Source organism: Labrus bergylta, chromosome 15 (genome assembly GCF_963930695.1).
Source record: "Labrus bergylta chromosome 15, fLabBer1.1, whole genome shotgun sequence".
Taxonomy (NCBI): Eukaryota; Metazoa; Chordata; class Actinopteri; order Labriformes; family Labridae; genus Labrus; species Labrus bergylta.
The window spans coordinates 14,370,434-14,394,599 of NC_089209.1; the positions used below are offsets into that span (position 1 = coordinate 14,370,434).

At 39.1% G+C, this 24,166-nt stretch overlaps 1 protein-coding gene and 1 long non-coding RNA gene across 4 annotated transcripts; one reads left to right on the top strand and one right to left on the bottom strand.

The window, feature by feature from the left end:
- Nucleotides 1-142: 142 nt before the first annotated feature.
- On the bottom strand, nt 143-4,959 carry LOC114920480 (uncharacterized). The gene is made up of 3 exons (XR_010668750.1): nt 4,830-4,959; nt 2,974-3,181; nt 143-1,024 (listed from the first exon to the last, which is right to left on the bottom strand). It is a non-coding gene; the product is annotated as an uncharacterized lncRNA (long non-coding RNA).
- On the top strand, nt 4,844-24,014 carry ptk2bb (protein tyrosine kinase 2 beta, b). 3 transcript variants are annotated; one of them, XM_020638863.3, is made up of 31 exons: nt 4,844-4,968; nt 11,617-11,852; nt 12,197-12,375; nt 12,482-12,569; nt 12,824-12,903; nt 13,196-13,258; nt 13,390-13,444; nt 13,554-13,694; nt 14,063-14,137; nt 14,711-14,812; nt 14,973-15,090; nt 15,264-15,303; nt 15,527-15,558; nt 15,686-15,730; nt 15,819-15,916; nt 17,109-17,190; nt 17,282-17,382; nt 17,622-17,737; nt 18,471-18,571; nt 18,766-18,855; nt 19,321-19,525; nt 20,147-20,255; nt 20,345-20,404; nt 20,507-20,629; nt 20,756-20,908; nt 21,149-21,184; nt 21,475-21,499; nt 21,595-21,629; nt 21,870-22,004; nt 22,152-22,232; nt 22,705-24,014. In XM_020638863.3, the coding sequence occupies exons 2-31, from the start codon at nt 11,655-11,657 to the stop codon at nt 22,918-22,920; spliced, it is 2,982 nt and encodes a 993-aa protein (XP_020494519.1). In that variant the 5' UTR covers nt 4,844-4,968; nt 11,617-11,654; the 3' UTR covers nt 22,921-24,014. The 3 variants fall into 3 exon arrangements, with proteins under 3 accessions (XP_020494519.1, XP_065819695.1, XP_065819696.1); XM_065963623.1 differs by having other exon boundaries at nt 20,756-21,184; XM_065963624.1 differs by lacking the exon at nt 4,844-4,968 and adding an exon at nt 9,141-9,292 and having other exon boundaries at nt 20,756-21,184.
- The last annotated feature ends 152 nt before the right edge of the window (nt 24,015-24,166 follow it).

The window sequence follows — 24,166 nt, forward strand, 5'->3', positions numbered from 1 at the left end:
CCAGAAAGTTCAAAGTCACCACATTAAAAAAAAACAACCTTCACATTCAGGCATTTCTAACAGGTGTATGAGCTGGAATTTAAACCTCATTCTAGAGTGAGTTATCCCACAGAGTTTAAAGGGTTCAACAAAATAAAAAAACATTGATTCTACCTAGTGCCTGTCAAGAAAACTGATTTAACAAATCTATATTTAAAGGTCAAAATGGTCCTGTATTAGATCCATAATGTTTATCCTAGGAGTGTAACCTTTCTCCTTTCAAGTTTAAACAACTTAAAATTGTTTATGCACGGTAGATTTTTTTCTTGAAAGTAATTAATTTGAATTTAATTGATTCTAAACATCTATATTTATTACCCTTTATTCCTCTGTTTGGATCGATTTAGTTGATCTTATTTAACAGCCTTAATCACAGTGAGGGAGATTTGAGTTACTGGAAATAATCCTCTCAGTTCCTTTCTTTAATGTTGACACAAGTTACACTTTTTTGCCAATCTAACAAAATAATCAGCCAATCAGCTTTATTTTAACACTCAATTTCCACAACATTTGCGAGTCAGTGTGATCATTTAAGTCGCCCTTTGTGACGGTATCAAACCTGTCTTGTTTACAGGTCTAACCTGTCTTTAATGACCCGCTGTTTAATGACCACCACAGTGACCTTTATACTTCTTCCTGCAGGAGGTTTAATTGTATATCATTTCAAACAGCAGGTCTCCATTCACAGCCCCTCTTAACGTTTGGGATATGTGCAGTTTGTCCTGTTTGCTGAGCTGTAACCCAGGGGCCCCTTGCTGCTTCTCACCTCTATTGTAAAGCATGACAGGTTTATAATCCGCTCCTGGCCCAGGCCACTTCACACCTCGGTGAGCACTGTGGTCCCCCGCTGAGTCTGGATTCGGTGACCACCCCATTTTTGAAAGGACCCACACTCCCACACACACCTGCTGCCCTGAGCAAATAACTCCCCTGTTCCTCCTCCAGCGCTCTTGTGTCCCTTCTCTTTGTCTTACAGGTGTCCATTCTGCAAGTCAAAAGGTGAACAAATAGAGAAACCATTACTCACAGGAGTGATGTCAACAACATTTTGACCTCAGAGATCACTGCTGCAAGAATGTGGACTTAATGACCATCAGGGGAAAGATAAATATTCCTGAGTCTATTAAACAGGCAAAAGGTGGGGGGAAGATTTCTAAAATGAGTAACTGTGAGAAGGGGGGGAGGGGGGCAGACCTTTATGTTCAAAGCATACCAAGTGAACTATTTGCACAGCAAGCTTCCAGGGTGGGGTCTGTGGTCATTAGGGTGGGATGCTTGGACAGGAGGCAGAGACATAAGAGGTTTTATTCCCCATAAAAGAGAATAATCTTAAAATAGGTTCAGTGGAGTCAAAAAGGTTTGACCTCAAAATACCAGGCTAAAAAGTCATATTTGCTCATCTGGAGGTCAACGCCTTCACAAGTTTGGAGAATATGTGTTACACTGTTACACTCACCTTTGATTTTAAAACATTAACATGTTTTGTGCATAAACAGATCATTTGTGTTATGAATATCCTTGTGAACAGAGAAAGAAATAGAAAACTACATCATATTATCAGGTCACGTAAGTTCTGTGTCTTTAAAATTCTAAGGACAAATCAAGGATTGGATGTAAAAACAGTTATAAAATAAGTGACTTTAAGAGAAAATTATTACATTCATCTCATAGATAGAGTCCCTGGTTATTTAACAGATCACAAGTTAAAGGACAAAATATTTATTTGTCTTGTAAAACATGATGTTGGATGCTTTCCAACATCATGCAGTTCAGTTAGTTAAATCTCAGCCAGCAAAGACATTAAAAAGCTAAAAAGCTATTTTCTCTCCCTGGTCCTCGAAAAAAAAGATATAAAAAACAATTCAGTTCTTTGATTCTAATCACACAGAAGATTTTCATTTTGCAACGGTGAATATTTACTGGAAAACAACATCAGTGACAGTAATGATAAAAAAGTGTATCTACTCTTTATTTGACCAACATCGTTCTGATCTGTTCTATAGTCAGTTCACTCTATTACAGTAATTTTCTTTAAATCCTAAATAACCATTTCAGAGTTCTGCTCAGGAACTGTTTTTGTTGTTTTCTTCTGAATGGAATATATTGATTTGTTAGTATAACATAAACAGAATATTATCCAATTTCTATATCAAACTATTTGACTTGATACTCAAAGTATTTTTGGTTTTGATGATCATACCTTTTACCCTGACCAAGTAAAGTTTTAATTAAACTCTTAATTTAATTTAAGTATTCTTATATCTACTAGAAGAGAATAATCTGGAAGTTTACAATAAGCTAATTCAGTGCAGTAACTCAAACAGTGTAGTGAAGTTACATTTTAAAGCACTTTAGTCAAGTTTTTCTATTTGACGGAACTTTTTTTAAATACGTTAACTCTACAACATTTAAGACATGACTTTTTCCTCCCCCTATATGAAAAAGTGTATTTGCAGCTCCAGATCTAATGATAAAAAAAGGATTCATCTACACTGAAGAAATGATGGCTAAATTATTCTTCATTTCTAAAATTTGATTCTAAAATGAAACATCAGAAAAACAGAACTGTGCAGTCCATGTTCAATTCTGTGTTTTAACCTTTCTGGTCGATTGACCCACATTAACAGAATCTCAACATCCACAGTGAATTATATTTTAAGCAGCACGCTGCCGTAACATATCTGACACTCGTCCCTCAACACCCTGAACTCTCTGGAGAAGAGCAAGAGTTTCTGCATGAGCATGTCGATCAGCCACTCATGAGGTTTTATTTCTCTCGACAGGGAGGGGGCACCCATGGGCTCGGTAGGGAGGGGGGGATGTGATGATGATGATGATTTAGTATTTTCAGAGCAGGAGGGTCTTAAATAGTTGGTGTTAATGATCACATAGAGCCTGGTGAACAGTGAAACCATTGTAACTGCAAGAACTCACCATCTGCACAGTCCGTTTCTGCTACCGTCTGAATGCATATGAATCCGAGCTGGACGGCACCTGTTGGGGATTCTTGCCCTTGACACCGATCAGGTCTGCTGGGTGCTGCTGGGTGCGGTATGGTATCGTTCTAACCCAGACTTGAACTCCCTCACAGCTGTCATTGCTCCACACAGCTATGCCAAACGCTCTGGCACAGAGAGGAGAGCTGGGTGATACAACAAGAGAGAAATTAAATATGCCAATAAAGTTTTCAAAAATCAATGCATCTTACAAACACAGCAGGAATCAACATCAACTTATGAAATGTTCACAACACATTTAGTTTCCTGTGCTGATGGCAGCAAAGGAGTGATTAATGACATCACATTAAATGACATACATTTTGGATTTTTAAAAAGTATTTTACATGTATGCAGATCATAGTTTCAATTTGAAACAAATCAGTTAATTTAATTGTATTATCTTCTTAAGTTTAAACTCTAAAGTACTGTATGAATAAGTTAAATAAACTTTGCCTCAACCCGTCACATTTAGTTGCTGTTCACAGATTGGATACAGATGCATTGGCAACAAAAACACAATAATATAATAAATGATTAAATTACAGTAAGACAAGCTATTATGCTACATAATGCACTGCACAGTATAAGCAGGTGTGCATTAACTCAGATGTTGGCTGTTTAAGGCAGCCTTTCTGCTACAATGATTCAAAGAAAGCTTTTGAATATTTGCTTTTATAAACTTGTATTTCTTTGTAACATAACAATGAGTAAGGTCTTGTACCTGCTCTTTTGTAAAGCGTCGTGAGATAACATTTGCTATGAATTGGCGCTGGACAAATAATGAATGATTGATTGATAATGAAATCGCTGCATTAACTCACCAGCAAAACACAAATGTCTTAAGATGGAGTCAGACACTACAGACAACAACATAATCAAAGTTATAATCTGCTGTTAAAGTTCAAACCACACTAGTTGTTAACAAGATAAGTTATTAGTTAGTTTTAGACTTAGGAAAACTTTGTTCATTCCTTGTAAGAGACACAATGAACGTTGGATGATTAATTTAAGGATGACAAACAAGCAGGACTTACGTATAGGCCTCTTTCAAAAGCCACATTCACAAGAAAATCTCAGTTTTCTATCACTTTTGGTAGGCCTATCTATCAGGCACCTCAGTAATTAGTCTATTATTCAGAATGGCTTTGCCGTAAAAACTTTATCTAATACAATTTCTTTTAAACGTTTGCATCTATAAACCTGAATGTTTTCACTCCTACTTTTACTTTATATAGCCTACTGTTCTCTGAATAACGCTTCAAGAACATGTTGTTGAATAATTACAAAACATTTATGCTCATTCTAAATTCTTATCTGCTTAAATTAATGCTTATGACTGAAAACTTCAGCGTTAAAACAGAGCTGGACCTTTAAAGTTACTTTTAAAGCAATGCTTTTCTTTGGCTTGTAGCGCTCTCTACTGGTCAGGCGGCGTAATTACATCCGAGGGAGACGGAGGGAAAACAGAGGGAAAGGATTGGTCAGGGTTTATATGAATTTCACAGACATGGCCCTATTTCTATAAATGTAAGTGAAAAATACTGAGTAATGTGACCCCTTCGCGTATGAAACTTGGATACACGACGTGTTTTAGAGCTGCATGCTATAGTAGTTTTTAAAAGTATTCGGAAGTCTAACAGAGTCCAAAAGTCCCCTGAGACTCAGCAGAAAAAGACAAGTAGGACTGAGAAAGATATTTGTGACGATAACGTTGTTGGAACAAAAACAAAAAACCAGACACCAACCGCCATGTTTCTTGAAACTTCAGAAATAAGGAAGTGGTGGGCTCACCTTCCAGCAGAGTACACAGGTGAGGGAGTGGCCACCTGCCGCCTCCTGCTCCCCAAACAGACTGTCAGGCCTGGACTCTCCAGGAGGAATAACGCTCTTTGTCCGGCTTTTATTCTCTGAGGAAATCAATAAGAACCAGGTAAGACGCAAGAATACAAGTTTTTTTTTTATGTATGCTATATTCTGCGCAGGGTTTTCAAATAATATGCCGAGTTTGAGTTGAAAAAGTTATCAGTGATTGAAGAAGGTCCGCAATTATAGAGATTAACGCAATTTACGCCTCGCCGAGGCCTGTATTTACACCATTACACAAGTTTTAAAGTATAGGTGTTCTATTCAAATCTTTAAAAACAACATCTATGTCTTCCTTTTAAATATTATTTTAATTTTCGGTGGGACCATGCAAAATCTTCAACTTAACTTTGAAGTTTTAATAACTGCACTTCCATAGTAGTAAACTGATTTTAGTGGCACAGTGAGAAGTTGCCGTTTTCTCCCAGAGAGAGAGAGAGAGAGAGAGAGAGAGAGAACTTTGTTCATTATCACAGCGTGTCTGTGCAGGTGGAGGAGCAGCCTCTACATTCCAGTGCCTGGGGTCATGACGGTGCAGTGTGCAGACCCCTCAGCAGCACAACACATTTCACATGCCTGCCTGAATGCCTGCCTGTGTTGACAAGAAACTACCATATCTGCCTAGTGAAGCTTGAAATGCACAGATTTACAGTTTACAGATTTACAATGAATATGCTTTTATTTAAAAAAAAACCCATCCTTTTGCCAAATTAATGTAAATGATAGAAAGCCACTTCAGGTCACCTCACTTCAGGTTTATTTCATTTACCTCACACTTTTTCTATAACATACAACCTGTAGCAAACAACCTGACACTTAGAGGCAACAAATGGCTTACTACAATCTGGAGTGCATGTTATGACAGATTGCAGCGATCCTCCATTGCACCACTGTCAACAGAAGAAGAATCGAGTACCTGTAGGCTGATCGATACTGATATTTAGGAGTTTAAATAATGTACAATTTTGATTGAAGTCTCCTATTTGCCATAAACAAAAACCCAAATTATTGGATAGCATGGAAAACAAGTACATGAATATCAGTGTAATTATTTGGGGCCAACTTTGAATTTATGATACAAAGAATCACTCAAATACAAGCATCGTTTTAAACATATTGCGAAAGGATTCTAGTGACCTAAAGCCTCGTCGTTTTCTCTGTGAGGCCCTTGTGGAAGTCTGTTGCTTCTCCACCGACTGCTGTGGAACTTCATACTCATTCGTCACAATCTGTCCCTATAAATCCGGCCCCCGTCAGTCACCTCCTGACATCGCACCAGGAGCAAGAGCTCATATCTAACAGAGCACGACAGTTCAGATCGGAAGTATGGCCGCTATGAGGAGGAATAACTGGGAATGTGGAAAAATTCTTGGGTTCTGAATATATGGGGCGGCAGTCGCTCAGTCAGTAGGGACTTGGGTTGTGAACTGGAGGGTCACCCGTTCAAATCCTAGTGCCCGTTGCAGTCTTTGTTGTGACTGTGTGGTGATGGAGTTAGTCTCTCCTTTTTCTGATAAAAATCTCCCTTGGGAACTGTTGTTACCATAACAACTCAAGTGCAAGCATGACAGGGAGAAAAAGCAACAACAGCGTGATCTTGAAATTTTGACTTGCTTTTTGTAAAAAAAAAAACTAGATCTATGACAAACAAGTAGAAGAAGCACTTGAGGGCTGTAAGAGTTTAAAAAACAAACAAAGAGTAAGGTATTGTACCTGCTCTATGTAAAGATTCAGATAACATTTGTTATGATTTGGCACCATGAAAATAAAGATTGATAAAGACTTGCTTTCTGCATTATAATGTTAGTATATTTGTGATATTTATGAGCGATCAGGCTGTTGGATAATGCTGCCGTTCTTACAAATTATTGATCCACAGTATACAACAAAATAAAGAAAGTCAATATTAGGCCTTTACCTTTATCAGTGTGTGATGGATTTTACACAAAGTGACACAAACATACCACCGTTTATTGTATTTCTGGTGTTTTTACAGTGATTGTGACTTTTTGATACTTTAAGAAATAGAAAGTTTATTTACATAGTCGTACAAAAACAAACATAAAAATATAGTGTAAATGAGAGCACAAGTGGACTATTGGTTGGTGTGCGCACCCCATGTGCAGAGGCTGTGGTCCTCCAAGCTGACGGCCTGGCTTTGAGTCCAACCTGTGGCTCCTTTCCGGCATGTTGTTCCCCACTCACTCTATCCCAGATTTCTGACGTTACCCACTGTCCTGTCTCTCGAATAAAAAGGCCCAAAAAGTCCAAAAATACATCTTTAAAAAAAGAAAATACAGTGTAAATGTTAGGTTAGATTGTGATTCCTATCTTTAAATATCTGAATCAGGAATAAGTTAACAGATCTAGACCTTCAGTTTAGGTGTATGTTCACTATAACTAGAAACTGCTGCTATTTTAGTCATTATACTTACATGTTGTCTTTCAGTTTGTTTGGAAATAATATCACTGGAGTATCCCTGAATCCTTGAGGTACTTGAAATAGATGATTTGTCTCAACATCAGTTTAAACCTCTCAGATACTCCGGGCTAAAGACAAACTATGGTCAGTAAAGAAAGTCTTTCCCCTATACACATGCTGAATAAACAAAAGTTAAGGAGCCAAAGCTTACTTTAATGATGGCTGAGTTCCATAGAGGTGGAAACATATCAAGGCTTTATTATGTGCACACTGGCCTCATTTGAGAGGCTTCATGGTGCACTGTCACTTATGTCTCATTATCAATCAATCAATCAATCAATTTTTATTTGTATAGCGTCAACTCATAACAAGTGTTATCTCGAGACATTTTACAAAAAGCAGGTAAAAGACCTGACTCTTTGTCTTTTAACATTACAAAAGAGCAGGTAAAAAGACCTTACTCATTGTTATGTTACAATAAGCAGGTAAAAGACCTTACTTATTGTTATATTACAAAGACCCGACCTATCCATCATGAGCACTTTAGCAAAGCAGCAAAAGTTACAGTGGTAAGAAAAAACTGTTCAGGCACGCCGTCCATCAACAATCCGGTGGGGAGGGGGGTTGTTCTGACAGGCCGTCAACCAACGATCTTGAGGAGGCTAAGAGAGCTCAAGAGCTCCCAGGAAAGTAGGTGGTTAGTGACTTAGATTTACAGATAGATACATGTAGTAGTATGATGTACTGTATATGCACAGAGAGAGCGAGAGAGAGAGAGAAAGAGAGGAGCTCAAGGTGCCAGTTCCCCCGGTAGTCTAAGCCCATAGCAGCATAACTAGGAGCTGGTCTACACCAGCACTAACTATAAGATTTATCAAAAAGGAAAGTTTTAAGTCTATTCTTAAAAATACAGACTGTGTCTGCCTCCCGGACGAAGATGATTCCAGAGGAGAGGAGCCCGATAACTGAAGGCTTTACCTCCCATAGTACATTTAGAGATTGTAGGTACTGCATTCTGGGACCGTAATGTTCTCGAAGGGTAGTACGGCACTAGTAGCTCCTTAAGATAAGATGGTGCCTGGCCATTATGTCACCTTTCATGCTACCATAAGTCAATACAATAGCCATTTAGAAGTTCTTTTTCTATTTGCTTAAAAGCCCAATTTGACAAGACCCAGTCCTTCTGTATTCTGTACTTGTTTTGGGTTTTTGTGTTTCAGTGTGAAAGACCAAAACTACAAAAGAATCAGGTCTCACATACTTGTTAAAACCAGAACCGTCGAGGTCACAGAGTTTGAACTTTGACTTTAAGAAAACGTGTTTCTTTCTTTCTTCCTTTGTTGTTGTTTTTCGATGAGTAATGAATAACTATCTATAGATAATAAACTCTTAATTGACATATTCCAACCAACCTTCCTGTGTCGTCTATAATTAATCTTCGAGACTGAAACAAGCAAAATATTTGAACACAACAGATGTTGCAATGCTGTCTGAGAATGTGTAGCAACATGTAATGTATATATGTCTCCAGGTTGCCTCATTATGTCTTCCACATAAACACCGGGTTGTACTTGTATATCCACAGCCCCTCATAGTGTAAGCTTTCTTAAACTCCCCCTTCTTGCTCTTCCTCCTCTCTCTCTCCACCCCCCCCCCTCTCCGGCCTCCCACACCCAGGTGATGGTGCAACATGCCGTCCATGCTGCACACTCATCCTCTCTCTTTCTCTCTCTTTGCCCTTTCTCTCTTTCTCACTATACAAACACGCATACTTACACACTAACACACCCACACGGCCCTGCTGGGGAATTCATGGCCTCAGGCTAACAAAACACAACCCCGTCCAACAGCAGAAACGATCACAGCTCGGCTCCCGCACTGCAGACTTAACAGCATGGAGCTTCATTTATGAGAAATAAATAACGTTATGAAGGCCAGAGGGCACTTTTCCTGACGACTCAGCCGTAAGGTGGGTAACTGTCAGAAACCTCTGATCACAGCTGGGTGTGTTGTCGAGGAATTTAGCTCAATCTTTCTGTGTTTGCTGAGTCAACATGCCTGAAGATTATGATTGACAGGCCAGAATATTAATGGAGGACTGGAGTTTGACTTCAACTCTTGATGTATTTTCTTGATTCTTTTTACTTGATGCATCAGTAGTTTGCCGCCCTTACGAGGGTTAAATTCTACCTGAAAGTTCAATCAATGTGTGTGCAATGAGGTTTTATCCAGTGGAAAGCTTTCTTTTTCTTTGTGTGTGTAGTTGTGGCTGCAGCTGAGTGCTGAAGTTTTTACTGTGTTTGGTAACAAACTCTGTTTGTTCACAGCTAAGTGGTTGGAGAAGAATCTGCTGTTGCTTGGTGTTATTCCCTATGTGGTATTCATGTTTTAAAGGACCTGCAGGACATTTTTGGAAAGATTTGGTTTAAAGAGTTATCATTTCTGTTTGGTAAATATGAAGACGTATGTTCCAGGCTCTTATGTTCCAGCCTTGATTGGTAAGGTATTATTCGCGACAAATGTAAAGGGAGACAGAAGTTTTAATGCACTTTAAAGGTAAAATTTGCCCAGCAACTGTTAAGATATGAATGTTTAAAATCAAATAGCTGCTTAACTAGCAAATTTAAGGCCACAGGCTGGAAGGCATACGAAATCAACTTAAAGAGATACAGTAAGCTGTAGTGTGCTTTTCACAAATCGACCCTGGGAAAATACATTGACTATTGAACCTAGAGGGGAAAAACATCCCTTAGAACATACCCCCCCCCTGGCAAAGTCTTTTAAATGCATTATATTCAGAGGAGTTTGATGTAGGGGAGAGAAGACCCTGAGAGAACAGAGACTCTCTCATTTGAAGCTAACACGAGTAGTTAGTCATTGCTTAAAGACTAGAAACGAGGAGAAACAACAAGCCTGGCTCTGTGCAGAGGTAACACATTAGCACCTCTGAAGCTAACTAGCTAACAAATTGATCCCGATTTTTTAAAATTCCATCACAAAAAAGTTGAGTGTAAACAACCTCATTGCAATCACAGGAATTAATTTGACTCTGCCAACAAGGTACAGGTACAAAAACACATTTAAATCCCCAAATGTGAGGTTTTACCTTTTTTATATGTGCTAAACAACTGGAACACAGTTTGTAAAGTAGGACGCCTCTGATGCCCTGTTCTGGCATCTATTGTTGTCAGCAAACAGAGCCACTTCAGCGGTTTTACCCTGTTTCCAGTCTTTATGCTAATCTACACTAGCCATTGCATAACAGTCCAGAGCTACGCCATGACAGTCATCTCTCTGTTATTCAGTGTTATGTGGTTTTGGGATTACCCGTTTCGTTATTTCTGACAGCCTGTTGACAGGTAGATTCCTCTGCCACACTGAAGTCAGTTGTAACTAATTAAAAACAAAAATGGTAGTTTTATTTTGCAATCAGGAAGAAGGCATCATTTGAGGAGCTTCCCTTATTGCTATATGTGCTACATGTCTCCACACTGTCACAATTTCGCTGTATGAATCACACAGGCCCTCACTTGAAATCACGGCGAGGAAGGAATGTAATCGGCAGCATCTCAGGGTGAATTGTTGTGAGTCATAGACCGACAGGGCATGGCACAATATCACAGCATCAAGGTGAAGCATAGATGACAGTTAGTGCTGTGAGGAGGTATTATTGTGTAAAAAATTGTTACTGCTCACTACTCAATCTAAGAAATTCGATTTTTGCTTTTCCTGGACCATCAAAATGTGAAAACGAGTACCTAATTATCAGAGCCGGATCTATAAAGCTGTCGGGCCGATACTGACTCATTACATGTATATCATTTATGTGCTTTATGTGCATCAATAATACCGGCGAATACTTTTTCTAGAGAACATTTAATACGGGTGATGTAATACTGGTGTCATGACATAGTTTGTCCAGCAGAGCATGCCCTGACTCACTTATTTTTAATACTCTCAGCACGGTCTGTTGTGGACTTTAAGAGGTCAGATCAACAATTTGTGGATGATGTATCATAATGTGAATTAAAAGAAAATTCACTAATCTAGGTATACAAAATTAATTATGTGGACCTCTGTATCTCTAAGCATTGAGACTTTCCTTCTTAAATAGGAACAGGTATCAATCTCAGATATTCCATATATATATTAGAATGTACTTATTAAACAAGGCTATCCTCCTTCCATCTAATTTCTCTTCTCTACATTCAAGATCAAGACTTCAGCATCGGATGTTCAACAGCTCATTCCACGTTTATTAAAGTTGTTTTTGTGTCTTTTTTTTTTTCAAAGGATGCTGTTGGTATGATGATGCCCACCCAGCCTTGACAATGTACGAGGTGATGTCAGGGGATACCCTGGCCTGGAAGGGGCCCAGTCCGAGACAAAGTGAAGCAGAGCCCAGCCCAGAATCGCTCTTCACTGGGGATGGAGGGCCCATCAAAATACTCAAAGTGTGTTTCTGCACCAACAATAACCTGGGCAAGAATTTCAAGCTTGTGAAATGTGACAGCTCCTGGCAAATCAGGGTGAGAATAATCTAAGAAAAATATGGGTGAAGGGAGGTGATGTGTCAGAAAACTCAATTTGAGATTTGATTAAGTATTAGAAGAAGAGCCAGAGATCAGATTTGGCATCCTTAACATGCAAGAGAGATAATAAAACTGTTATATCTGCACATACAGTTCCCATCTCTTCGTCAGTGTATTGCAAAATATATTCTTCATAGTTCTCCCTCGGGCCGACTTTTAAAGCTGATTCATCAACCACTACACTTAAGCTAATATAAACTACCATGTAGTCATGTTGAGGACCAACGATTCTGGTGGTACTTCTTTTGGAGGGTAAACAAAGTTTGTCCTTTTTCCACCAGGCTATTATTCGATCGATTCTGATCAGCGGTCGATTGGGGCCGAACATCGAACACGCAGGATGCTACGGTCTCCTGCTGAAACACCTGAAGTCAGAAGAGCTTCACTGGCTGCATCCAGATCTGACTGTAGGCGAGGTGGAGCAACGCTACGAGAGCCATCATGTAGAAGCTGAGTGGAGGTGCAGATTGAATCCTGGGACATTGATATCTGTTTTTTTTTCTTGGAAAGGAACGTGTCATATGAACAATATACATGGAGTATCTGTTTTCTGTTTTTGAATGCAGGTATGACCTTCGTATCAGATACATTCCTGTCAATTTCTTGGAAAAATTCAAAGACGACAGATCTACGTTTGTATATTTGTACCAACAGGTAATATGCTAGAGCTTATTGGATTCATAACATTTTGACTTTTGAATAGAATTCAGATTTGTCACTGGATGATGGCAGGAAGAAGTGTTTATGTCATACTTTGTTAAAGAGATAAGCCATCTTGAAATCACTTTGTCTCATCTGGTTATATTTTCATAAAGCTAAGATAATTCCCATCTAATACCATGTGCTGCTATGGGCTAATTTCCTGTTATACCATGAATATGTTCCAATCTGTCTTTGCTACATCATAGGTGCGCAGTGATTACATGCAGTATCATGCTAGTAAGGTCAGTGATGGGATGGCGCTGCAGCTCGGCTGTTTGGAAATCAGGTGAGTCACTGCATTCCTCTTGTTCTTCTCTTCTCCATGGTCAAACTTGAACTATCATGTTTATGAGTGAAGTGATAAAGGTGACTTAATGGAGCTTCTTAGAGTTATTCTGACATGTTCTACTACATATTCTGTGGTCAGTGATTATGGTTTATAATGAATAATGTTAAGGTTATCAGTATGTTCTGTAAAACGATGATAATATGAGTTATTGCTAAGGATGAAGGAAATTTGCTGAGATGGTTTTAATTGGTTGCCAAGCTGTGTTTTTTTTGTTGCTCTGTTTATACAGGAGGTTCTATAAAGACATGAATTCAAAAGGTCTAGAAAAGAAGTCCAACTTTGAGCTGCTAGAGTAAGTTTTTATCCTTCCTGAATTCTTCAAATGTGATTGTTATGAAATTAAAATGTTCAACATGTGATGTTTAATGAATAAATACAAGATAAAAACCTTTAGTTTTTCTGAATGTTGTTGTACTAAAATAGAAAAGAAGTGGGCCTGGACCTTTTCTTTCCTCCAGAGCTGATCAACAGCATGAAGGTAATCGATCTAAACTTTGATATAATTACATCATCTACTAGTGAATGGTAAACCAGAACCTTCATCACAGTGTTTGTCATAAAAATTAAATTCTGTGTTTGTGATTCAGTCAAGGCAGCTTCGGAAGTTGATCCAGCAAACGTTTCAACAGTACGCGACGCTCAAAGAGGACGACTGTATGGTGAAGTTTTTCGAGACCCTCCGAGAGTTCATCAGATATGATGAAGAGGCCTTCCCGTGTGAACTAGTGGTGAGTGGTGACATCATGTGTTGTGTAAAAACGGAGAAACAAAAAGTCTTCTGATAATCATGGATAAACAACCTTCAAACTTTACTTTATTTGTACAGCACTTTTCATACAACAAAATGTAACCCAAAGTGCTTTACATCAACATAGATCAAACAGCAACAACATGACTCCCTCCCCCACCCCTATCCCACAATCCAAAATCTAAGGTAAAAATAACTAGATAAGAACAGGTACTGAGGAAACGCTATCATTTATTCTACATGAGGAAACACAGGAGGTTCAAAATGTAATAAAACTAGATGAAATGAGATTCAGTTAACCTTGGTCTACTCTTGATCATTGACGTTAACTCTGTCCCGTATCAACAGCAAGGTTGGAGTCTGTCAGTGGAGCTGGTCATCGGTGGGAGGGGAATCCGCCAACGCACACAGAAGGATTCAGCGGTAAGCACCTTTCCACATACTGCACACTGTGTTGCATAATGTAACTGCGCTAGCATTGGTCCAGGATTTCTGTTGGAGGATAGTTGGACATTTTTTGAAAGTGTCAAGATATGATGAAAAGATTGGCATCAGTCTTATGTCACTTTAAATACAAGGCTACCACCATCAGTTTGGTTTACTGAGCCTAGCTTAGCATGAAGACTAGACTGGAAGCAAGGGGAAAGAGCATGCCTGGCTGAATCAAAAGAAATGTATGCAGCTAAGCTAACTGCTTCCCATTCATCATAGAAACAAGATTGTGACAATAAACATTTCCTGTAACTCTCAGAAAATAGAAGTTAAACATATTTACCAGACTTTTCATCTTTTCCTTAAAACATAAATGTTTTTCAGAGTTTGATTGTATAACTTTACTCCTGTTGGTATTTTGTCCTCTCTAAACATACTTAGCATCTTTATATCTCTTAACCACATGCTAAGGTCACAGCAACATGCAGATGCAACATCGTTATCTATCTCACAGAATCTCATCTTCATTTCCTTTAATGCTTTGCTCTTCTTTTCGTGCCTCAGGCTGTTTTTCTGGCCGACTTCAAACAGATCAAGAGAATACAATGCCTATCTCAGAGTGACGGCAAAGCTCTCATAAACTTTGACATAGAGGGGGCCAGACAAGTGAGTATCACAATGATGCAATCTTCCTATTATACAATATTACTCTGTACGCGGTTAAGAATCTGAACGGCCAAAATTAGCAGGCACATTTGTTACAGATGGTGTCTGCACAGGAAATGTGACCTGGTACATGTGCCCTTTCTTTCTTCTCTTCTTATAGCGCCTGTCGATCAATGTGGCCACTGTCCCTGTGGCAGAGAACATGATGGACCTTATTGATGGCTACTGCCGCTTGGAAAATGACACAGATGATACTGTAATCTATCGACTAAATAAAGGTGTGTATGACTCAGCCACTTCCCCTACTGCTCTTAACACCACTGTGGTTAAATCTTACATAAAGGGCAGGCAGATGTGTAAGGCATGAGGCATATTTTGTTGCCTTAAGAGCAGTATGAAGAACTTTTAAACTCTTTCAATTCAACTTGATCAAAGCTAATTTCTATTCTAGATGCAAATGCACGAACTTCCCTACCCGAGCTCCCCACAAGGTGAGTGGAATCTGGCTGTTTCACACCTCAGAATGATTTGTGACCACTCTGAGCCTCGGTATAGCCGCACTCCTTCCCTCTTTGGTTGTAATATGAGATGAAAAGTTTGAGTAATTGATGAACAGGGATGTTTTATTGAATCATCCTGTCAGAGCTCTGAGGAGCCATAAGGCGACAATTTATGACTCGGGCTCTCTCTCATTCTGTCTTTTCTCTGTAGCAGCAGGGACACCAGCTCCATCAGGCACAGTATGGGTAAGAGGACAGTTCTCATTCTTTAAAGAGTCATTATCTCACAAAAAACAAGATGAAGGGGGTTTAAAAGAAGCACAGAGATCATGAACAAGTTCAATTAAAGTTCCTCTTTTCTTTTTTTTTCCAGGCTCAGATATTTATTGTGAAATTCTCGATGAAAGGCCAAGATCAGGTTTGTTGAATGTTGAACTTTTTTTTGTCAGCATATTCATTGTAAAGAAAAAAAATAATTTTTGAACAATTTAAATTTTGTTCTGTAGTTGTTAAGTACGGGATCGACCGAAGTGACATTGTACTTGGACGAATCCTGGGTGAGGGCTTTTTCGGGGAAGTCTACGATGGAGTTTACAAAAAAGCTGTAAGTGTGGCTTCCCTATCACAAGTTAGCTTAAGCTTATAGCAAATAATACTTAAAAGGTTATAAAGATTTACTTTCTCTGATGCAGGCAAGCTTGTTGGAAAAATGAAGGCAAAGGAAATAACTATGTTAGCGGTAGTCAAGTTTGCTTCATAGGTCATGTAATTTTGAAATACAGGCACACTGGTGGCGCAGTGGCAGGGCGCGCGTCCCATGTAGTGAGACTCTCGTTTCGAGCGGTAGGCCCGGGTTCGCTTCCACCCGTGGCCCCTTTCCGCATGTCATTCCCCGCTCTCTCTCCTTGGTTTCCGACTCTATCCACTGTCTTCTCTCTGAATTAAAGGCACGAAAAAGCCCAAAATAAATCTTTAAAAAAAATTGAAATACAAAATCTTAAAGGGGACATATTATGAAAAATCCACTTTGACAGTGTTTTTGAACATATAATTGGGTAACCTGAGTGTCTACCAACTGACAAAATGTGGAAAAAACCCATCAAGTCCTTTGTTTGTGGTCTGCATAAGTCTTACAACACTGAGCAAAATGCTCCGTTTTAAATTTGCACTCCTTGTGATGTCACAGTGGGATTCTGGTAAAAAATAATCCCCTCCCCTCCCCTGATATCTCCACCCATGGACTCCGTCTCCAGCCTAGAGCAAAACATTTGCGCAGGTCCTGCCATTTTTATTCTCGCTACAGAGGAGTGATGTCTACCGGGAAAACTCAGGGGGCGCTCATTGCATTTAAAGAGACACACACACCAAAACTGAGCATTCTGAGAGTGCTGGTTTATACAGGGTCGGAAACCTCCTCTGGTGCTTGATTCATGTTATATTTTGACGAAAGCACAGCACATGTGTTTCATTTAGACCACAGGGGAGTCGGACTGTTTTAAAAGGTGGAAAATGGTTATATGTCCTTGTTAAAGAAATCCATTGTTAAGGCTATGAATGGTGTAAAAACTGTTTGTTGCACATTTCTAAAGTACCAAAGATAAAGTCTTAAGAAAGTTTTTTGTTCAGCCAAATGTCCAAAAAGGTGACTCCAACATGATCAGATTTTTAATTAGATGCAACCAATCATCTAATCCTTTAACAGATTGATTTGGCTCTACAGTAAGGTGTTGTCTTTTTCGAGCTGGTTTCTTTAACACTTAGCAGCTTTGACATTTTTTCGCTCGTTGATTTCACAGGATGGCAATAGAGTTAACGTAGCAGTGAAAACCTGCAAAGACTGCTCACCTGATGTGATGGAGAAGTTCATGAGTGAAGCAGGTAACTGGGAAAATTATCCAAAAGAGAATATCAGGATACCAATAACTATTGTTATAATCACAAATATGTGTGAACTTCTTGTATTTGTCAGTTATAATGAAGAACCTGGATCATCAGCACATTGTCAAACTGATTGGGATCATTGAGGAGGATCCTGTGTGGATCGTCATGGAGCTTTATGAGCATGGAGAGGTTTGTGTTTATCCTCATGTCAGTATATTTTTTAGTTTAAATCATATTGTGTGGTTAAAGTGTTGTTTGAGAGGAGATCAGTATGCTTATCAAAAACGACTACAGCCCTATGAAACCTTGCACAGTTCTTGCATGAATTATGTCTGATTGTGTTTTTGCTACATTCATCCACCTCAATATGACAGACAGACCCTCATAGATGTTTTTTTTTTCTTACTTAAATGTTGTCACTCTTGCAGCTCGGTAACTACCTGATTCAGAACCAGAAGACCCTGACAAACATTACCCTGGTGCTGTTCAGCCTGCAGATCTGCAAAGCTCTCGTCTTCCTGGAGGGAGTCAACATGGTGCACAGGTCAGAGACTCCGATCATTTATTCTGTAGGAAGTTCCCTGATACTGTGATGTGTATTTTTTCTGTTGATAATGTTGTCTATATGATTGGAAGAATTGCAAACACAGTATACATGAACAATGAAGCTATCACCAACAATTAGTCCAATTAGCTGACAAATCTTCTGTATCTTGTTTGAGCTATTTTGCAGCATTTTAAAGATGTCCTGTGTCTCCTTGTGTTGTATCTTTCCTGCTGGATCACAGTCCTGTTGACAGATAAAGCTAGAAAACATCCCAAAACAGCATCAGAATGTTAAGTACAATGATATCAGGCAGTGTACGTTTGACATTTAAATTTAAGGGGTTTATATTAAGACAACATAACGGAAAGTAAATGTGAGATGAAAACAGAAAAACTGGTTTCAGTCATTCTTTCTACAGAATGTTATCAACGAGTTTCAGGCAGGAGAGCTGCCTCTCCAGGACTCAATCTGCTGTGAAGAAAAAACACAGACAGAGGAAATTAGTTTCTGCCTGTTTGGAAAAAGTGAAACATTCCTTTAGTATATTTTATGCTCTATTTTGGGATTCAATGAAGCATTGAAGAAGTAAATTTAGGTCATCAGCGAGGATCAGTCCACGCACTGTGCTCTGCTAGTATCAAACTGAATTGTACACAATTTCTGCTTTTATAATAATAATATCTATCTGTACATGTATAGAACTTATTATTATTATTATTTTTTTAAACAGAGACATCGCGGTTCGGAACGTGTTAGTTGCCAGTCCAGACTGTGTGAAACTCGGAGACTTCGGTCTGTCCAGATACATCGAGGATGAAGAATACTACAAAGGTAAGAGAAAAGAAGGCGTTAAAAGAAAGGACAATTTGACTTTTTGACATTAATAACAGAAATAATAATCTTTATACTTTCATCCTATATGTCAAAATACCATTCTAGTAAAGAGGAAAATACAATAGTATAGAAGCCTGTTCCGTCAATAAAAAAAAATCTCACAATTACCAACGTCTTCCATTTCTTTGCAGCGTCTGTTACTCGGTTGCCAATTAAGTGGATGGCTCCAGAGTCCATCAACTTCAGACGTTTCACGTCAGCCAGTGATGTGTGGATGTTTGGTGAGTTTGTGACACACAGCACAGCGGCTCAGTTCAAACACATTTAATGTAAGTAGGGCACAAGACAGGAAGCACACTCAACCAGACATGATAAAGGAAAGGTGGCTGGTTAATCTTCAACTCAAAATGTTACTGCATGATTTTATAATGCCATAAATGATATAAAGGCACTACTGTATGAATGGAGGCCCAGAGTTTAGTAAGTAGGGACACAATGTTTAGTTTTTTTCTAGAGGTAAAAATCAAAACAATGTAAGTATCACAAGTAATCACATCTTTCTCTACTTGTTTGAGTAGATTTGTGTCCTTTCTTTTGCACCACAAACACACATCAACAAACAAGGACTCATGCTCCTCAATTCTTGAATGCTCCTTCTCATAATCATTGTATTTATCATCGGGAATAAATAACAAAAAGCACTTATTACAGCGTCTTCTCTTTCTCTGTTTTGCATTACTTAATAGCCGTGTGTGTGTGGGAGATAATGAGTTGTGGGCAGCAGCCATTTTTCTGGCTGGAGAACAGAGACGTCATTAACCAGCTGGAGCAGGGAATCAGGCTGCCCAAGCCGGACAACTGCCCTCCTGCCCTGTACTCGCTCATGACCCGCTGCTGGTCCTACGACCCTCGAGAGAGACCCAACTTCACCGAGCTGGTGGTCAAGATCAGGTGATGCTTTATTATTAAATATGTACAAAGAACTGTCCTCTTGCCAAAGGTATAAAAGTACAGATTGAAACTATATCTGACTGTGATGCTTCCACTTGTGCATTGTAGCATTTACTTAAGAAGAAATTAGATCCTTCGATGGCCGGTTAGTGACTTAATGCTGAAGAACAACCCTGCTCTGAATTTTGAAATAATTTAAAAGAATCTGGACACATTATGTAGTGCAGTACAAGAGTTATGTTTTTATTCATTGCAGTAGATTTCAAAATAAAAGCATGGTGTTCTAAAGGTTTTTTTTACAATCTTATTTTTGAAAATGTTTAATATTATTAAGAATTAGCCCTAAAGTCAGGAGCTTGTGAGAAAACTTTTTAAACCAATCTAAACAAAGGGATTTTAAATTATCAGAAAAAAATGGGAACACTTTTTTTATTATATTAATCAAAAATTAAAGCTGTTGGATCTGTTGTATCACAATACATATCATGTGAGACGCCGGTATATCAATATTTTCTCAAACATCTGTTGTACGATTGTTACCTGATATTAAAGCTCATTGTATGTGGGTTTTTTTACCCTTTGACTACATCATGACATTACTTGTTCTCTTAAATCTGTCAGTGATGTCCACAAGATGGAGAAGGAGCAGGAGGTGGAAAGAGAGCGGGACAGGACGCGCTCTGTTAAATATCTTGAACCCAAGTTCAACTTCAACGAGCCTCCTCCGAAGGTATGTATCCCTGTCAAATTCAGCAGCTATTTGATTTTCAAAATGTACCTGTGCAGGTTTTAATACGTCTTATTCAATGTTCCCTGAAGCCCTCAAGAATGAAACCAGGGAGGTTTGGGAACACGCTCAGTATTGGTCTTCACATTCAGGTACAGCAGTGGACAAAAATCATCTCTCAAGATTTTTTTTTCCTCCAAGATAGTAAGACAAGTTATGTTAAGTTTTGTATGTCTGTGTGTTCGTCGGTGCAGCTGAATGAAGCTTTATGTGCCAGCTCACCTGACCTGGCCAGCCCATGTGAATATCAGTCACCTGTGGACTCCATGAACTCACTTACCCTGCCGGTCAGGTCCCCTCGCCCACGAAGCATGGGGGTAAGAAACCCTCTGCTGTGTTTATTTCTGTTGATTTAACTTCCATTTGAAGTCTGCATTCAAAGATCAAAAATGACTTTGCGTGCAGTTAAGCCATCATAGTTTTGTTTGGCTACCTGATTTTAGGAAGGCGGGTTTCTTCGACTGGAAGCGAACAGCCGGGAGGACGCCCAGCGCCTGTGGCAGCACGACAGGCAGAACATGCAGAACACGCTCCGCCAGCAGAAAGTGCAGATGATGGAGGATGAAAAATGGCTGGAGATGGAGGAGAGACTCCTGGTTAGAAATAGAGCATCATTAACTTTTGTCAACCCCCTCTCTGTGTCTCTGTGTCCCCCTGCTCCAAAATTCAGTGTGGCCCTGGAGGCTACGCTGAACGGGGCGTCATCAAACAATTTAAAGCCGCTGGTTCACTCTCGACGCCCCGCTAGTTTGAATCTCAACGTTCCCCTGATAACAGTTCCAAAGAGAGGGTCCATGTCCATAATCTATAAAATGAACCTGCCTGTTCTTTTGCAGGACCCCATGGGACCAGAGGACCCTGGCAGCCTAGTGGTAGGTTTCCGCCTGTACCGATTTAGTTAAAGGAGCAATATGTAAGATATTTACTGGATAAAATCATAAAATTACCTCACTATATTATCAGACATTAAAACACAAGCTACGTTGAAGTGCACTGCTTCTCTGTCAACAACACAGCAGCCAGCATGTCCTCCCTTTCAAACAACTGTTTTTAAAGCTCTGTATTACTGCACGTTCTCTACTTCTGCTCTGCTCTTGGAGAGCCTTTAAGTAACTCTTCAGGATGTCTGTAACTCATGAGATTTATCTTGTACTATTTTCAGTCTGCTGAAGCTGACGCAGAAAATGGTAAGTGTTTAAAAGAAAGTAACAAATCCACATTTAGTAATTCTATGATTCCTCTTGTCTTTGTTTCTCTTATTGTTCATCTTTGTGCCCTGCAGGACCTCCAGAGAAGCCCCCACGGCTCACAGCACAGGTTATTATGACAATTCAATTTACTATTCTAATATCCTTCGACCCACTGAAAAGACACTTTAATTTTATTAGCTTTGAGATTTTAAAATGAAAAAGAATGTATAATGAACTCAGTCATCTAAAAACAAAAAGCACATTTACCCTTCAGTTGAAAGAGCGTAGACACCACCATGCATTCACAATGATTTCTAGTTATCTCTGTGTGAAATATTGAATTATTAAAACACACCTTGTCACCTAGCCCGCACCCACAGCAGAGCTGGACCGCTCAGATGACAAAGTGTACCAGTCCGTCATGAACCTTGTCAAGGTCGTCGTCCAACTCAAGAATGACATCACCGAGCTTCAACCAGAGCGATACATCACAATCGTCCAGGTACGACTGAGACTGATCTGTTTCTCTCTTCACTTTGACACTTTGTTGCTGCTTTATTGGCTCATTTGAGGTGCCTGAATGTAATCGAAAGACAAAAGCCTTGAGTATTACAGCTGATAAATTCTCTGCATTGATCTCTGCCCACAGTCTACGGGGATGGCTTTACGAGATCTGATCCGCAGTGTGGATGACATACTGCCCTCCTTACACCAGTCTGTCAGGACCGAGGTACTGTTTATTGTCTGCAGCTTGTTTGCTGTGTTTTCTCATCGTCCTACTCCCTCTCTTTATTGATTTTTCTTTGTCCTCAAGCTGTTCTGCTGCTTGTCTCTGTAACAAAAAGTGACTGAACTTCTCTTTAAACACAAAGAAGCAAAAGAGAACATTAACATTGTGTGTTTTCCATTCTGGCTGAAGATACTATTTATCTTAACTTTATATATTAGAGCAGTGTCAGCCAGACATTTAACAGTTTATCATTGTACAAATGAAAATAAACTGCTCAGAGCATAACACACTTGAGTTTAATCAACTCCTCCCTGCTTTTCAATAAAACCATCTAAACGGCTGCACAAAAACATTGTATTCATATCTGTACTTCAAAATATTGTGGAGTATAACAGGCCTTTTTCATGGCATAACATTTTGACTTTAAATATTTCAAATCTTCACCCATTGTTTTGGTTTACCATCCCCTCAGATCGAGGGCACCCAGAAGCTGCTGAACAACGACATGGCAGAGCTGATCAGCAAAATGCGTCTGGCCCAGCAGAACGCCATCACCTCTCTGAAGGAGGAGTGTAAGAAGCAGATGCTGGCTGCAGCTCACACCCTGGCTATGGACAGCAAGAACATGTTGGACGCTGTGGACCAGGCCAGAGTCAAGGCCAACATAGCCAAGCCTGTGATCCTCTAGTGGACTGTAAACAATCTTTTATTTCAGGTATTAGACTTTGTCCTCATCTGTCGGTCAGAAATGACACACAGTTAAAGTCGGGCAGCGGGCGTCATCATTTCTGTAAATGAGTGTTGTTTAGTTTAAATATGATGCTAAAACTCGGTGGATAAAGTTGATGTATATTCTTGCCATGGTAGTATGTATACTGAAATGAATGGTTGTCTTATCAGCATCATGTTTAGGAGGTCAGACTGACGCTTTGATTTGTGATCTGTGAGTAACTGATTTAATCCTCTGCTCAGAAACAAAATTATTCTTGTAGATATCAGATTTTTTTCATATCAAGTTAAACAGATTTTACCGTGGAGGAGAAAGTTAAAAGATATCCAATATAATATAAAACACAAGAACATTATTTACTCTTTCAACAGTAACATGTGTAGAATGTAAAGATGAAAAAACAAAAAGGCAAACCATACCTATCGAGGTTTAGAGTTTAAAGTTAGGAGGAAAAGACTTCAATTCATAGATTATAGATGATCAGCTGTGTGTCAGGTACGTTGTTCAACTGAGAAGAGTTCAAGTTTTGGTTCGTTGCCATATTTGAAAATATAAAGCTCTAACATATAAATCATGAAAAGAAATGTCATGATGTATACTGCTATACGTTAATGTCCTTTCATTGACCAAATCTCTTGAACTTGTGCTTCTCTATTTTAGGTTTTCCGTTACTTTCAAAGAAGTGAGGTTTTGGTTTATTGCAGGTGATGAACACAAAATTGACACCTTTTATAATATCATGTAGTCCAATCTATTAATGCCAGTGTTTCCAGCCTCAGAAATAATAACAATCACTGTGTGAAATAAACACAGTAAGTATTTCTGCGTTTCCCTACAGATAGTAAATGTTATGGTTCTTTAATCTATCATACTGTGTCTGTGTTTTATGATTGTATGAACATTTGAGGGAACATTTGTATTCTGGACTTCGTGAAGCTGTATTCTGTTCCACCTTTTTAAATCACTTAATTCATGCTATAAAGATGCGTTTTCAGAAGGGAATTTATTACATCGTTTGATCATTCAAAAATAAATACAATCATGGCATCATGGCTGGGACAATAAGTGAAAAAAAGTATTTCAAACCAGTACAAATAACCTCAGTATATGTATGTGTGTGTGTACAGATCTCAAGTACAACATGCCACTGTCCAATCCAAGCCAGATGGAAAACTAAAATGATTAAAGACCCCCCCCCCCCCCC